We start from the raw sequence: 17220 nt of genomic DNA, 5'->3' as shown, positions 1-17220 counted from the left end.
AGTACCCATACGACTGTCAGCTGATTTCTCAACAGAAACTTTACAGGCCAGAAGGGAGTGGCAAGAAATATTCAAAGTGATGAATAGCAAGAACCTACAAGCAAGATTACTTTATCCAGCAAAGCTATCATTCAGAATTGAAGGTCAGATAAAGAGCTTCACAGATAAGAAAAAGCTAAAGGAGTTCATCATCACCAAACCAGTATTATATGAAATGCTGAAAGGTATCCTTTAAGAAGAGGAAGAAGAAGAAAAAGGTAACAATAGAAATTATGAACAACAAACACATATCTATCAACAAGTGAATCTAAAAATCAAGTGAATAAATAATCTGATGAACAGAATAAACTGGTGAATATAATAGAATCAGGGGCATAGAAAGGGAGTGGTCTCACTATTTTCGGGGGGGGGAAGAGGTGTGGGGGGTGCAGGAAGAGACTGGACAAAAATCGTACACCTATGGATGAGGACGGGGGGGGGGGGCGGCGTTAAGGGCAGGGGTGGGAACTGGGTGGAGGGGAGCTATGGGGGGAAAAAAGAGGGACAACTGTAATAATCTGAACAATAAAGATTTAATAATAATAAAAAAAAACACATACATGCAATAGAATGGAGATCACCTGCACAAAGCTATAAACTACTTCTTGGTCCCTTCTAACCCTTCTCTAGAAGCAGAACCCTACATCCTCCACTAGCACTATCTGTTTTACTGCCCCCTACCTCCACCCATGATTGCCTACAGTAGCCTAATTTCTCCTCCCCACCTCATGCCATCTTCCCCAGTCTCCCATCTGACTACAGAAGAGTATTACCCATTGTGGCTCTCCTCAGCATACCTAAAATTTAAAATATCTGTTCTATGTTATATTCTCTCAGAACCATGTAGAACTAATCAACTAGCTCTAGCAGAAGTTACCCCTCCCAGGTATGCCTGCATATTAATTAATAGTGAGCATCAGCCAGAGAGCAACTGATTTTAGGGAAAGTGAGGCAGAATCATGGTGCAGTGAAAGCAACACTAGGCTTGAGGGTCATGTGTCCTTGATCTTATTCAGCCTATGTGACTTGGGGCAAATCAATTCACCTCTCTGAGTCTCAACTTCCTTAATTTATTTTTTTTAAAGTGCTATAACAGTTGATCTTTCCAGATCTAACATCCTGCAGTATTCCACCATACAATGCTGCTTTTCTGATTTCCATTCCCTCAGAACTTGGTGTACTGAGTGTGTTGAACTGTAATGTCTGAGAAAAATAGAATGTAAGCCACATGTAATTTTAAACATTCTAGTAGCCCCACAAAAAAGTAAAAAGAAACAAGTGAAATTAATAATAGATTTTATTTAACCCAATATTTCCAAAACATTATCATTTCAACATGCAATCAATATAAAAATTGAGTTTCCATCCTTTTTTTAGTACTAAGTCTACAAAACTTAGTGTGTATTGTACATTTAAAGAACATCTTGATTTGGACCAGCCACATTTCAAATGCTCAAGAGCCACACATGGCTAATGGCTACCGTTTTGGCAGCACAGGTATAAGTCTAAGAGGAAGTCCTCCTTTCACTCCTGACCTTTTTAAGCCCAGAGTTGAAGACTGACATGAGTGCTAGCCTGCATCCTGAGAAAAGTCAAAGTCATCAGAGAAGTTCCGGTCTGAGTTTCTTCTCTGACTAGGAAGGTAGGAGGGCAAAGTTCAGGACAAACACAAAATAGAAAACCTAGGAGGCTGCAAGAACAACAATAATGGGGAACTTCAAGGAGGGACAGAAGATGAGTTGGGCATGGTCAGGTTTTCTTTATACTCAAGGTTTTCCCAATACAAACCCCAAAGGCACACAGAGCTCCTATCATATCAGTTATATCAATTCATTCCTTTAAACATCTCTGAACACCTAACTCCTAGGCACTTGGCTGGGCAATGGAGATGCAGTTACCCTTCAGGAGAGCTCTCGATTGGGTCAGGATGACATGTTAAACACCTCAATTATTCATTCAAAGTGAGATAAGAACTCACTTATAGATGAGAACACTGAGGCTGAGAGAGGTTCGATCACTTTTCTACAGTCACACAACCAGAGTGGTGGAATGAGGATCCAAACCTGACTCTTAAACATGGCATTGAACCATACTTCCCAGTTTTAAAGAGCTCATGGTCCTGGAGGCAACAAAAAATGTCACAACTATGAGACCATGGAGTCACTACCACAAAAGGACATGAAGTAGGGGCTGGAAGCAGGGGGCATTAAGATTCCCAGGGGTAACCTTGTGTGAGTCTGGAAGGTTGAGGAGCTCACCAGGTGAAAAGGGGGAAGGAAATGGACCTTCCACAGGGAACAGCAGAAGTGTGAAGGAGCATTCAGTGTTCAGAAAACTGGTTGGTGGGGCAGCTAGAGGGCAGTGTGCATAAGAAATAGAGGCCCCACATGAAAGTGGAGGTATGAGCCAAAACCAGTGCATAAGGGGCCTGAAATTCCATGAGGAACAATGTAGGTTTTATACTATGGGTCATGGGAAGCCTTAAAAATTTTGTCTAGGGTAGTAAACAGGACCAGATTTTCATTTGAAGAAATCATTCTAAAGGAGAGATCTCAAAGCTTATGTGTCACCCTTCCTCTCCTAGGGTTGTTAACTCTATTAAAAGTCCATGTGTAAAGGCTAAGATTTGTTTCCTAGAGTTGGATCACATCTAGGGACTTAATCTCCCAATGGCCTGTGAAGTTTACTTCTCTACCCATGTTACTAAACAGAAGTTGTTGACTTGCAATTCTTGAAAATCAACCCACAAAAAGCTAAAAGCACCTCCTTTATTCCTGGCATCAGCACTGACAGAGTTCCTGGCAGAGGATGGTTTGCTTGGCCAGCTCCTGCTGGAAACCTTGCATAATCTTGATGGCACAGTAGTATTTTACATTTACTTGCACAGAAACACGTAAGATTCTTGTGGCCAGTGACAGAAAACGCTGAAATATTTCAGGTGCTCAAATTCTGAGGCCCCATGTCTCCTCCCCGTAACAAGGAATAAAATTATTCACTGCCTTCAAAACCCATGTCTCCCCTCTCCCCAGCCCCCTCTGCACATCCCTTCCAGGTCTCCTGATTACCCAGTTCCATTTTCAGCTCATCAACCTCTAAGGCTGGCCTACTTTTCAAGGCCACACAAGCATATTACATTGTACAATTAGGTAAGAAAAACATCTGCATTATACAAATAATAGATTATAATTAGAACAGGATATTGAAAGGGGGAAACCAGCAAGTGTCCACCAGAAAGCAAGGATACAGGCAGAACTGGTAAAAAAAAAAAGCCATTAGACAAAGTACAAAAATACTACTGCATCGCAGGGGCAAGGGCTTGACAAGAGGGAAAGAGACAGCAGCAATACTGAGTGTAACAGAACAGGAGCTGGCCACTGACCGCCTGGAAAACCAAGCTGAAGCCCAAGAGCACCAAGCAAGATCACTTTACCCAGTGAGAAGAGCGAAGCAGACTCATTTTGTTTTCGGTAATCACCTGGGTGGTTCTGAAAGTCATGCCCTGGTCTGAATAGAGAGTGGGCCCAGGCAGTTTCGAATCTATTGCAAAACCATGGAAATTGAGTACAGATAAACAACCAGGCCAGATCCATGAAGAGGAGCATAAGAGAGAAAAGAAGAGGCCCTCTCAGGTGGCACTCTGCCTAACTAAAGGCCTGGTCCAAGGGTAAGATGTCCAAGGGGTTTTTCTGAACTTCCAGCTTCATTCACACCCTGACCTAAAAAATCAACCCCTTGCCTTTGTCAAGAAGATGGAATGTTTCATGGACACACTCTCCATTCCCAAACCCCTCCTCAACAAGGCATCTCTGGGTATAAGAGGGGACTGTTCTGGAGGACTTGTGCCCTCCGGCCCCACTGTGTTTCCATATGACCTGACACCAGCCAAAGTGGGAGAGCATTTGGGCAGCAAGACAGTTCATGTGGGGAAAAAAAAAAAGGAGACATATGTAATACTCTTTGTAATATTTTAAGCAATAAAACAAAATTTAAAAAAAAAAGACAGATTGGATTAGCTCTTCCTAGAATTAAGCTGGCCCCACTCCCATAGGGGCCCAGCCAGCAACAGGAAATTGGTGCCGTGGATGAGTTATTCTGCTGTGGGGAGTGGAGAGGCTGAGGTGAGTGGGAAAGACCACTCAGTCACGGATGGAGAGCTAGTAGAGAGAAGAAAACATAGCCTCCCGGATCCAATGGAAGAGCTGAGCCAGCTTGCAGAGGAAGGGCAGGGAAGAAGGAGACGCTGCAGGGAAAAGAAGATTATTGTCAGTGTACCTTCCTTCACTCCCCTCCTCTTCACTTAGTCCCATTTCCCATCCCTCAGGAACTCTACCAACTTGGGAACATAAGGATTCTTTTGGAAGCATATTTTGATGCTTAATGTTATTTCCTCCTGCTTCCCTCCTCAACAATAAAGAATTTCACTTTCTCTAGGACATATTCTCTGAAATATACTTTCTTCACTTGGATTACAATGATCTTAAATTTGCTGAGAAAAAGATTCAAATATATTATGTTTTACCTTTTTGATATACAAAGAACTGCTAATGTGACTGCTTCTGGTGCGTTGAATTTGGGAAGAGACTTTTTACTACATTCATTTCTATAGCTTTTAAATTTGGAGCCATGTGACAGTATTACCTATTTTTATCATGTTAATTATACTGAAATTAAAGCAAAATTCACCTCTTTGGAATTAAAGCTGAGTTGGTTTGTTTTTCATTATTTGAATTCCTGATTTGTTTTTAATTTTTTAAAATTTATTTTAGAGAGAGGAAGGAAGAGAGAGAGAGAGAGAGAGAGAGAAACACTGATGTGAGAGAGAAACATTGATTAGTTGCCTCCCGAGTGTGCCTGGGGATCGAACCCTCAACCTGGGTATGTATCCTGACCGACAATCAAACCTGCCACCTTTCAGTATACGGAACAATGATCCAACCAACTGAGCCACACCAGCCAGGGCTGAATTCCTGATTTTTTAACTGATTTTTTTTTTCTATCTTAAAAAGGAAGATGTTATTTTTTAAGAAAGTTATTGACAGACTAATTTCTGCATATCCTTTCTATGGAGGTCAAATTGAAGCCCATTCATGAGTCCTCCTTTCCCATAACACCACCACTATAATGAGTCAAAACTACCATTGAACGTCAGGACCATCAGCCAGGGCACTTCTGAAGAAGTCTGAGCGCTCTGCGAACAGCAAGCTCAAATGACCTCTTGACATCTGCACTTAGGAGACCAGGGTTTATGAAATGAAAGGGCTTAAAAAACCATAAAAAATTTCTAAATTTTTATCAAGTCTCTGGAACAATGGAGAAAGTCAGAGGATAGTGTCTGCTATGACGAAGTAACTGCTTGAGCTAAAGCCAACCCTTGGACAGATAAGGGTGAAGGCCTGGGGAGCGGGTGGGAGCAGGACACAGTGGGTCAATAAAGTTAAATTTTTAAAAAGTCAGAGGATAGATATGAACGAACACAAACTATCTTAGCTTACCTGAGGCTAACTAGTGATTCTTTCCTAAAGCAAACAGAGCTCTTCAGAGGGAATTCCTGCTCAGTGTTCAGCAAAGGGGTGAAAAAGACAACTTTGAGGTATACAAAGGAATTAATCCTCAGGAAATAACCAAGGTTGTTCCCAAATAGTACTTAGGGAGCTCAAGTCTGCTTTACAGCACTGCAGAAAACAGAATACAAGATAATCAAAATGTTCTGCAATGGGGAGTTGTTAAAATCAATTATGGGACTTTCTGTAAAATGGAATATTATTTAGCCATTTAAGGCCATGTTTCAAAAAATACTTATGATATGCAAAATTTACTTATACCCATATATGTCTATACATAGAAAAAAGGCTGAAAGTATAACCATTATAATAGCAGACTTACAGGTGATTTGTTTTCTTCTTTAAATTTTCCCTATTTTCCACATTTCTAAAATGTATAAGTATTTCATTTACAATTTAATATGTTTTAAATTAACACAGTTTTTTAAACATATGATGAGGAAGATTTTTTTTTTAACTCTGAGGTTCTATTCAGAGTTCAATCCTGCATAAAGTACATGATAAAGTAGATGATAATGACTCAAAGTCAATGTTAAAGAGTCAGCAGGGTAGACTTTTTCCAGACTGCTCTCACAGACCACAGCACTAGTCTCTCCTAGGTGGGCTGGGCCAGCTCTTGCTCAGGTCCAGCAATTCCTCCTTATAGAAGAGATTCAAAGAAATGGCACAGGAGGTACCTCCATCCCCAAGAGGGCTCCCACAGCCCAGCCCTTGTCAACTGCCCCTTCTCCAGGAAGGATAGGAGAGGTAGGCTTCATCACTCACCTGGATCAAACCTCACCACCAAGAGGCAGAGAATCAAGGTGGCCAGGAGGCTCTTTTTGAAGGGCAGGGAAACGAAGTGGCTCACTGCAGAGTCCCAAAGCCGGCGAAGCAACATGAGTAGTGACAGAAACTTGTGGAAGGAGTCTGGTCAGGGAGACAGAGCATAACTGTAAGGTAAGTCACAGGAACCAGCTTCCCTAAATCTGAGCTTTGAGCTTGATTATAAGAGTTGAACAGAAGGTAATTTTATAACTCATGTAATTCATAAAGTGGTTCTAAAGGAGATTCCGAAGCTCCAAAAATGTTTTAAGGACTATATCACCACACTATCATCTCCTTAGGGGAGGACTTTGACAGACCACATCTACTCAGCTAGATAAATCTGGCATATTTGGTGTTTTTCTAAATATCCTCACTATTTTATAACATTATTTATATTTTGGCCTAAGATACATGCATAGAGTTACACAGAACAATACGTCTTGATTATCACAATAATGCAGGAAAATAAAGGGCACTTAGCACACATAGTGAAGAATTCAAAGGTCCTGGATTATGAATATAAACATGAACACTACCAACCCAAGAACAAGTGGTGCCCAGTCCTGATAGGACATCCTGAATTTGCCATCAAACCCCCTTCTGCCTTCTCCTCCCCATGGGTGGAGGGGCAGAGGTCTTGGGTAGCCATAGGTAATCTCTGAAGCCAACATGTCCTGTTTGCAAAAAAGTGATCCTGTCTCAGCAGGTTCATGCTCTTTAGCACACACACACACACACACACACACACACACACAACAACAACAACAACAACAACATTTAGGACAACAGTATTACAGTCTCCTACAGCTGAAGGGCTCTTGTGGGGGTAAAAAAAGGACTCAACCTATTCTATGTATTATGACCAATACATTAGAAACCACCAAGGGGGAGGGGGGGGACTTAAATTCACGATAAAGAACAATTTCCCTACAGAACTGCCCATTGATAAAATGAGCTGCTTTAGAAGATAGTGAATCTCTGCACTTAAACGTATTTATGTACAGTCTAGAAGTCTAGATCACTCAAGGAAAAGGAGATGAAAAGGATTAAAGAACCAGGGGAAGGGTCTGGAGTAGAGGAACCTTTAAGTCCCTTTGTAACAAATCAACACCCACACCCACCCTTTTGCAGGTTCCCCTTGTATAATGCTAGCCAGGTGTGTGGTATTGAGTCCTGAAGTGGTTTCTCTACAGAAGCCAGTTTATAAATCTGCGCTCTAATATGCAGAGGTGGGCTGTCTCTGAAGAGGGTGGACATCAATCACTGGAAAAGACACCCAAGAGGTCTGGTGAGTGAGGCAGATGGGAGACTGAGCAGAGGCACCCAAACTGAAGATAAGTAATTTTTACCTCATAAGTCAAGTTACCAAGTTATCGTGTTAGTTTCTCATTATCTTTTGGCTATCCCCAAGCATACCTCAGCTGTGTCTACATTTGTGCTAGTATTTAAAGGAATAACATCCTACCTAGCCCAGTATAGTACAGGCAAGAGATCTAATGAGAGGACCCCAAGGAAATGGTGACTTTTAGGAGAAAAGAGTCAAGGTCCTGAGACCCAGCAACACATTCCCATATGAAGATTTTCCTTCCACTACCAACTTCAGAGTGTCTGGACTTTCTAAGCAATTCAACCGGTTTCCTATTCTGTGATTTGGGAGTTACTCATAGAAAGAATTGCTCCCAAGCTCCCAGGAATGTCACGATGGACCCCAAGGTCCAGAGGAAAGCCCACAACTACACTTTAAAGAAGCCACAGAGGATAATATCCTACCTTCCTGGTTTAGCTTCTGGTCCTTCTCAGAGTCAGAGTGTTCATGTTTCTGCTGTTGCCTTGCTATGCTGATGACCTGGAGTACATCCAGCCGTTGCTCCTCACTGAAGGCTGCAGAGCCCACCACTAGCTCCTCAGCCTCCGACAAGCAGCCCAGAGGCAGTAGCACCTGCTGCAGGTAAAGTTCTGCCAAGGCTCTGTATTCTGGAAGGCCCTGATTGTCTGGGTCTTGGATCCAGGCACTGGCCGCTTCTAGCATAGCTCCAGGCTCTTGCATTTTGCTGTATAAAAGAACACTGCAGCCCAAAATAATCCAATCCCACCACCCCCCCCAGAAAAAAACAGTCAGTGTTCCACAGTTGGTTCATTTCTCATAACCACTATACTCTCTTATCCAACTCCTCCCCTGTGTCCTCCAGCCCTTCCTTATGGAATGCTGACATTGAAAGAATTAGGAATTCCTAGAAAATAGCAAAAAGTTATCACTCTACTATGACACTCCACTCTGTCATCCCATTTCACATTTCCTATTCCCAGTATCTTCTCTCTTCTTCTTTTCTTTAACCCACTCCTAAATCCCTCCTTCCTCATCCTTTAGTGAAAAAAAATCAGATTTGGAGGAAAATAGAAGGGGATGTGGAAGAGGAAATATTAGGCACTGATTCAGAAGAGAGCAAAAGTCTTCATTTCTGGAATGACCCAATGAGTCAGTAATAAGGACCTACCACAGCTCCAGGACTTTGGGGGGTAGCTTTTCAGGGACCTGGTAATACTGAAGAACCCAGGAAATAACTTCCCGCCACCGATCCATTTCTGCCAGGGCCTGGATCCCCACAACGCACAAGGAGCATTTCACCTCTAAGGAACTGTCAGCAAAAAAAACAATTCAGGTTTAGAAACGGTCCCCCTCCATTTCCATTCATACCTCCACCCTGGGACTGTTCTTCCCCACCTTCCAATTTAGCAGCCATCACTTCCATTCTCCCCATTAGTATTCAAAGTGTCCTCACAATTACAATTGGTCTCATGGGCCCCAACGTAGAGAAAACTGCCCATTCTCCTAGAAATTAAAAGTTCCTATAAACCTCCTAGAGGCAAATCAACTCTTGCCCAACATCTTTGTATGCAGGTGTACTTTCCCCTTTGTATGCCAGAAAAAGAAAAGTACACCTACTACACAGGTGTGTGGGTGGAAAGAGAGCTGGAACTAACAGTTTGTGTGAAGAAATGGGCATGAAGCCTGAGTGTGGGCATAGGGAATCCACTGGCCTTAGTGCCAGCCAGTGAGGTACCTCCAGGCACCAGGAATCATAGCCTTCAGCGTTTACTGCAACAAGCCCCCATACAACCCCTAAAATCACAACCAGGGCTCCTCAGCTTTGACTATTCTACCCACCACCTCCCTAGTGTGATCTAATCCAATTTTACAACCCAAGGTTTTTCTCTAAGTTGATTCTTTAATCCAGTTCTTCAGCAGGACCAGAACCCCATTCCCACTCATCAGCCAAGACCAGAAGTGAACAACTTAGGGATGGGGAGTGTACCTAGGAAAGGACTGAGCCTGCTTAAGAAAATAATTTAACACAATACGCATTCTATCTTCCCATCACGCCATCACATTGGAGCAGGGAGTAAAGAAATGGCTAAGCTCTGTTCAGGGGCTCAGTTTTCTCCTCTGTAGAACGGGCACATCAGCCTGTCAGAGGCTTCCTGTGCACATTCTGGGAATGACCGGTTCCCGAAATGCTGGTCCCTCCCCAGGCAATCCCCGCACGTACGTGCCCACAGGCCAGTCAGCCTGGGCGTAGTTGCTCAGGCTCCGGCCGGCTCGCTCGCAGGTGTGCAGCGCCTCCCGGAAGTCCAGGTGCACCACTAAGTGATCGGCCGCCTCCTCCAGTAGAGCCGCGGCTGCCGCCGGCGACAGGACGACGCGCCCCGTTTCGCTGCTGCTTAGGGCACCCCCGGCCCCCCTAAGGGGAGCTGCAGCTGTCGACGGGTCACTCTTCATAGCAGCCCGGTTCGAGGCCTGTCTCTACAGACGTCCACGTGGCCCCTCTCCCGGGCTCCAGGAGCCCTATTCGGCCTGGGAGAAGTGGGCAGTCCTCACAGCCTTATCCACACCCTTCACGAGGCCGCGACCTGGACAAGGAAGAGAAAGGGGCTATATTCTAAGGCTAAAGCTAGGCTCGCCAGGCACCTGGGGAACCAGTTTACACCTCGGATGTGCAGAACGGCTGCGTGCCTCAAGTACCTGGCCCAGCTTCTCTGCCCCCACAGCGTGTGCGGATGCACCTAAGCCCTGGGAGAATGCGAGTGTCCGCTACTTCCGAAGAACAGAGCACTCACCCAAGGTATAAACGGTATCTTTCCTGTTCTCGCGGCTCTGCAGCATGGTTTTGGCGGCGCGCGGGACTCTGGGAGTTGTAGTTTTCCGACCCTAGGCTCAGTAGCTCTAGTGTTGCAGATGGGCAGATTCGGACTACAACCACCAGCATGCCGCGCTCCCCAAAACTGGCACTGTCTCCGGAGAAAACAAACTGACAGCAATGCTTTGAGGCCAGGAATATCAAAGGTGAGGTTATGTTCAGAGAGGAGTTGGTGCCCTTAATAACCAGACCTGGAAGAGGCCAGACAGAAGAAATTCCAGTAAGGAAATGGAGCTAATGCACTCTTCTGAGCATCTGTAGGGATAGCAATTAAGGCAGACCAGGAAAGGCACTGAAAGGAAACAACAGTTTGTACCGCCTTCCCAGACCCAACTCACATTTATCCAGTACTTGAGTGCCTGGCACTATGCTAAGCGCTTTGCGTGCAATCTTATTTAGTTCTTCCCTCAGAACAATGGTTATCTCTACTTTACAGTGTTTCAGAAGACCAAAGAAATACCGAGCACGCTTCCTAGAGAAAGGGAGGGACCCCGCTTATTAACACTAGTGGACTCCGGGAATAATTTCCAAATCAGAGTGAAGAAACACGCTTTTTATAGCCTTCTGGGGTCTTTGTCTTGCAGATATGGTTCCGCCCCCTTTCGTGGGCTTACAGGAAGGCCCCTGGTGTTGGGGGTCCCCAGGTCATATCCGATGATCTGTCCTGGGGCCAGCGATAACGACCTTCCCCCCATCCGCCCCAGGACAGTGCATTGTTCACAGTTTTTATGGTCTGACAAGCCTTGCAAGACCAGTTTCCTCCTCAACAGGAGATGAAATTGAATCTTATTTAAATAATTTGCTCAAATCACACAAGTAGTGACAAAAAATGGCATCAATCCATGGCTCGTTTGGCTCAAAGGCACATATTTAAGCACTAGTCTGTTCTGCCGGATGAATAAATCTGTGCTTTCTAATTAGGGAATTCATGATCATCACACAAGCAAGTTATACAAGTTGAGCCTTCATTGTGTCACATAAAATAAGAGATACTGTGTGCAATGCAATTTATAATAAAGTTCCAGAGCAGAGCAAATATTCAATAAATTATAGCTATAATAATTATTATTAAACAGTTTTACACAGATATGTAAAATCACATTTATTTATATTCTTTACTTCACTCAAACTTTGCCCTGCCTCCAAACTTCATAATAAGCCCCCTCAGCTTTAATTTCTCCCCAGTTTCTTACCTTTTGAACTCTCTCCAAACTTCTCTGGAATTCTTTTGAAACAGGAATTTTAGGGTAATATAGGCAGGCTTAGGGAATTTTTAGAATTGGGGTCTGTGGAAAAATAATAGGGTTACAGATTGGGAGAAGGTACATCTCCATAACACAAGGAAGCCAGGTGCAGCTACATTTCCATAAGACAGGGAAGCCAGGTGCAGTTACATTTCCATAAGACAAGGAAGCAGCAACAGGGACATCTCCATAACACAAGAAAGCCAGGTACAGGGAGCAGCAACAGTTGCATTTACATAAGACAAGGGAGCTGGAAGTAGCCAAAAGGGTCTATATCCTATATAATAAAACCATAATATGCAAATTGACTGGTGGAAGGACTGGTCGCTATGACACACACTGACCACCAGGGGGCAGACCCTCAACGCAGGAGCTGCCCCCTGTTGGTCAGTGTGCACCCACAGGGGGAGTGCTGCTTAGCCAGAAGCCGGGCTCACAGCTGGTGAGCACAGCGGAGATGGCAGGAGCCTTTCCTGCCTCCGAAGCAGTGCTAAGGACCCCTTGGGGGGTCCCAGACTGTGAGAGGGCATAGGCCGGGCTGAGGGATCCCCCCTCCCCAGTGCATGAATGTCATGCACCAGGCCTCTAGTTTACAAAATAAAGAAGAAGGAAGAAAGCCCAGAAAGAAAAGAACAATGAGGGAGGAGGGCATCACATGTCCCATGTGGTTGACCTTTGAGTTCATGAGTTGCTATAGTGACCAAATCAAAAAGGGGGATAGTGGCCAATCAGAGGGGATATCAGGACATAGGAACTACAGCCTTTATAAACTGTGGAAGAAGGGACGGGGTGGGACTCTTTCCCCCTCCCCACGTGGGAGTCCATTCTGTGGGACTCTTTCCCTCTCCCCATGTGGGAGTCTGTACTTGTTCTTCAATAAATCTCCACCTTTGCTATACTACCCTCTGTCCATGGATTCATTCTTTGACTCCAGTGGACAAAGAATCCGGGTTCCAATCCAAAAATTCCCTATCACTTTCCTCCCCTAGTGATTAGACAGGCCAGGCACAGGGTGTCTGCTTACATCATACATCTCCTTCCCTTGTCACCAGATTTAGACAGGCCCACCTGCTGGGTTTTCAGTTCTCTGTAGAAAGTTCTCATGAAAAACAGAGGCAGAAACATAAAATCCATCAGATTCTAAGGAAAGAGAAGTAAGCACCCTATAACCATGTAAGATGATGAAGTTAGGACTGAATTTATTCCATCTACTGGGTGCCAGGCTCTATTCTAAGAACTGAGGATCCTCCAGTGAACAAATGAGACAAAAATGTCTGACTTTGTGGAGCTTAAATCATAGTGAAAGGAAACAAAAAACAAGCAAGTAAAAATATACAGTATTATTCAGATGATAATAAATGCTAAGGATAAATAAGTAAAGTAGAGAAGAGAGACTGGGAGTGATAACAGTGGTGGGGTGGAGTTGGTATCTACATTTAGCTTTGTTTTCTAACAGTAAATCCAGGGTTGGGAGCAGAGCAGAGAGAAAACGTGGTCATCATGCTCAGGACTAGACCTTGCCTGGGGCATCAGTATTGATTTTGGAATGCCACCCTTGGGAACAACATATTTTCAGGGTCATTTGGGAGAAGCTTCACTCTAAGTCCCTATTCCTCACCAGGCAATATGCATTCCCACACAGCAAACTCCAGAGGTAAGCAAAGAGCCCTGAAAAGTGGATCAGTCTAAGACTGAACTTACCAAAGTGTTTTATCAGCTTTACCTCAGATTTGACATCATACTTATTGGACTAAAGAAAAAAATCTGTTTTTCAGAACTGGGTTTAGAAGTCTTCCTTGAAACATCAGGAAAGCAGTAGGAGCACCAGAAAACAGACCTAAGCTGGCTTGGGTGGGTGGAGACTGGTACAGCCACATCACTTCACTTCCAGTAGCACCACCTCTAAATTGTTGTTGCCTTGAAAAGACCCCTTCCTTAATCCCAAACCAGAAATTTCTTGCTATTCCAAAATTTTCCAGGAGATGGCACTACATCCCTTAAAAGCAGCAGACCTACCAGAAACAAATTTGCCTACTTTGTGGGCGCCCACAGAAGCCAAAATTAGGTCAAGATATTTGACCGGTGGGTGGGGTGCTAAAAATTATATTAAAATCTGATTCTGTTCTAGTTCCGTGTTTCACCCAATTTTTTACTAAACAGGGCTTCATAGTGGTCTGTATGTCACCACTTAACCTTTAGCACTGTTATGCCCACAAATTGATTCTTCAACACACAGCTACTATGACTCTCCACCATCTCACCTGTGTCTGAATGTACCCAGAATTTCTCAAGCTAAGACATAGCATTCCTAAACATAAGTAAATTCATTCCACCTGACAGAGAGTGAACAGGTATTATAAAAACCTAACCCAGGGTTCATGATGCAAGCTTTGAAACCACCTTTCCTCTCCTTGGGTAAAACAAGAAGTAGAAATAAGGCCTGATCTGTAAAGCCAGATCTATAAGGCACGGCCCAGGTTAATATTTGTATTGTTGGAATCATTATATTTTGAGAAAACTAGTAGAATAAGTGAAACACAAAATCCACATTCTAAGTCATCCCCTGACCTCTACCCAAGCTCTGGTACTTGGTGTTCTTCCTTCCATTCAGTTAGAGGAAAAGAAGAGATAATCCGATAACACATTGAACTCTTTAAATCACTGGAATATTTCAGGCTAATATAAGGTGAGATGGTATAATATATTGGGAAATTAGTAAGGAAAAGAAAGAATCTGACTCCACCTAAAAGTTCTGTAATTTTACTTTCTAACCTGGAATCCAACTCTTGACTCTTCTTTACAAAGGTCAGAAGAGCCCATCTGTGGTCAGCCCAGCCTGTCCTGATCTCCCCCCAAGCTGGTTCTACATTTTCTGACAATAGATAGGATCCATAGCTGCCCCTTTGAACAAATCTCATCCAGTCAGAGCCTCTCAGTACAGGGACGTTGGTGGCAAAGGTCTGGATGCAGTAGGATCATATCCAGAGTAGACCTTTGGCCAGAAGCAAGCCAAAGAGATAAATATGGTAGGGTGGAGATGATATTTTTTCCAGGATGGTCAAGGGTTGTGCCTCCCTCACTCAGACCTTTGTCAGTTAGATGGCATTTTTATGGCTCTTTTTAAAAGTCTGAACTTGTAGTTCAGAGCAGAATTGAAGGCTTCCTGTTTACTCCATATTGACACAGAAGAATTCTTACTTGTTTCTGTATCTAAGAAATAATCATCATAATCATACTTCTGTATAGAACTTCATAATAATAATAATAATGGCTTTATCTATATGGTACTGTATTAACTATGTGCTAGGCACTGTTCAAATACTTTACATTTAACTCATTTTAATCATCAACAACCCTGTGACAAAAGTTCGAGTGTCATTTCTATTTTGTAAATGAAGAAACCAAGGCACAAAGAGGCTAAGTGGCTTTCCCAAGGTCACACAATAAGTGCATAGTTAGGACTTCAAACTAGGCAATTTGGCCCCAGAGTCTTTCTCCTTAACTAATACATAATACTGGCTCTACAAGGTGCTTTCACTTAGCATATTTGAGCTTGACAGCAAAACTGTGAGCAAGGTGACATAGGTATATTATTATTTCTACTTATAGATGGGAAACGAAAGCTCAAAACACGTTTCAGTGGCAAAATTGGAGCAATTACTGGATATTTTTCCTTTTTTTAAAATAGAACTTTCTATTTTATTAGATTAAAAAACACAAACAAAACCAGTAGGAACTAGGGGAAGAGATGGTGAAATAAATACAGGAAAGGGCTAGGCAAAGTTTAGAGATGACAAAGGGAGAAACGGAGAGGAGGTGGTACATTGAGAGCCCGAGTCAGGGCAGAAAAAAAGGTTTCTAAGGAATAGACATCTCTTCATTTGGTGACAATTTTCTGGCACAAGCCAGAACTAGGGAGGGGCTCAGGAGGTGGTGGGCCAGGACCCAGAGCGGAGACAGTGAGGGACAGTTTGTGGACAGTGATGAACTTCTTGTAGGCCTCACAGATGATCTTGAAGGCTCGAACAATGACATAGGATATGTCTATAACAGGGTACTAGTATAGAGTGGGGCCATGGGTCACTTTGAAGACCTCTAAACAGGAGCCTTTGATGGCCACCCTTGGGAAAACCATTCCTCAAATGTCACATCATTGCTAAAAGTGATGAAGGTACCTAAGCAATGAGCAGGAGGGATGAGGGGTCCTGTCCTGGCACGGAGAGTCAATGCAGAAGCCATGGGAGTAGGATCAAGTCCTTCCATATCGACATTCTCTTCTGTAGGGCCTGGCTTCTCTACCAGCAGCACTGTCACTAAATGGTAGGTAATTATGAGCCCAGGGCACTTTCGCTTCTTGTGAACCTGCTTCTCTTTGTCAGCCTGGAGTCACTCATATGTCTCCAGTGAATGTAAGTTGAGCTCCTCTGTGATCTTGGCCTCCATGAGCAGCTCCTCCTGGGTCAGTGGCTGCTCCCTGTGGGACCCCTTTCGCTGCTTGTGACTGGCTCTGCCTCTCCTGTACCACAAGGATATTTGTTGTGTATGTTCAGCTGTACATTGACTCATGAACTTCCGACCGTCAGAGGCATTATCCTGTAGTTCTAGTGGTCTTGGACCTTCTGAGAGATACCATCTGGGGTGCTGACCGTTTGAGGCATTACTCTCTTGAGAGGCTCCTTTTAGGTGTTGGATACTACTTTGTGCTTCCTTCTTGACTCTTCTACTTCATCACTGGATGGTTCATTCCCTTCATCAATGTCAGAATCCACCTCATCTTCTGTGTCTGATTGGTCCCTTTGATATTTAATATCTCATGATTCTTCCATGAAATCCCCATAAATCATCTGGTAGAAATCTTCTTTATCTGCCTCCAGGAGCCCAGAAAGCCACTTCCCCCACAGTCCCCTAGGGGGTCTGGCCCCTAGCCAAACGGAGGTCCCTCACCCAGTGGTTCTCCTACATATTTCTAACCAGACCCCATGCTCAGAGGCATTCTTCAAAAAATCATCAAAGCTACTCTTCATCCTCCTTGAAGTTGATAGGATGCCCTTCTATGGAGACATGCTGTCCAATTCCCATCTTTTCTCACCCATCCCAGGAGTCAGAGGGTTTGCTCAGAGAAGGCCAAGCAAATCTTCACAATTCCAGACCAATCCTAAAAAATGAAGCAAGCAGTGGATACTCACTAGGGAAAAATCAGCCCTGGCTCCATCATGGAAGGGTGGAAAGATGCTACCTCCTCCTGACCTTTCCTTATCACATTGGATTCAATGATTTCTCATAGTTATTTATATAATTCCCTTATTCAACTGTGCCTTTCCTGGGAATGGGAACAGGGTCTCACTCACCTCAGGACCCCTGTAACAGCTAGCA

At 43.8% G+C, this 17220-nt stretch overlaps 1 protein-coding gene and 1 pseudogene across 8 annotated transcripts in view; both read right to left on the bottom strand.

Annotated features, from left to right (window-relative positions):
- Window positions 1-10540, bottom strand: part of PEX26 (peroxisomal biogenesis factor 26) — a 43349-nt gene extending 32809 nt beyond the window's left edge. For 4 of the 8 annotated variants that reach the window (XM_023751241.1, XM_023751239.1, XM_023751242.1 and 1 more), the window contains exons 1-5: window positions 10429-10540; window positions 9956-10316; window positions 8903-9043; window positions 8178-8473; window positions 6366-6509 (exon numbers count right to left, since the gene is read on the bottom strand). In XM_023751241.1, the coding sequence (XP_023607009.1) occupies window positions 6366-6509; window positions 8178-8473; window positions 8903-9043; window positions 9956-10185 (811 nt within the window). In that variant the 5' untranslated portion in view covers window positions 10186-10316; window positions 10429-10540. Of the gene's footprint in view, window positions 1-3329; window positions 4280-5540; window positions 5588-5607; window positions 5712-6365; window positions 6510-6566; window positions 7082-8177; window positions 8474-8902; window positions 9044-9955; window positions 10317-10428 lie in introns of those variants that run through there. The other 4 variants (XM_023751237.1, XM_023751243.1, XM_023751244.1 and 1 more) reach the window with 4 other exon arrangements.
- Window positions 10541-15724: 5184 nt separating this feature from the next.
- Window positions 15725-17220, bottom strand: part of LOC102427403 — a 75766-nt pseudogene continuing 74270 nt past the window's right edge.

Source organism: Myotis lucifugus, unplaced genomic scaffold, assembly GCF_000147115.1.
Source record: "Myotis lucifugus unplaced genomic scaffold, Myoluc2.0 scaffold_19, whole genome shotgun sequence".
NCBI lineage: Eukaryota > Metazoa > Chordata > Mammalia > Chiroptera > Vespertilionidae > Myotis > Myotis lucifugus.
The sequence above is the reverse complement of the archived record's forward strand: the minus strand, read 5'-3'. Positions and strand labels throughout refer to the sequence as shown.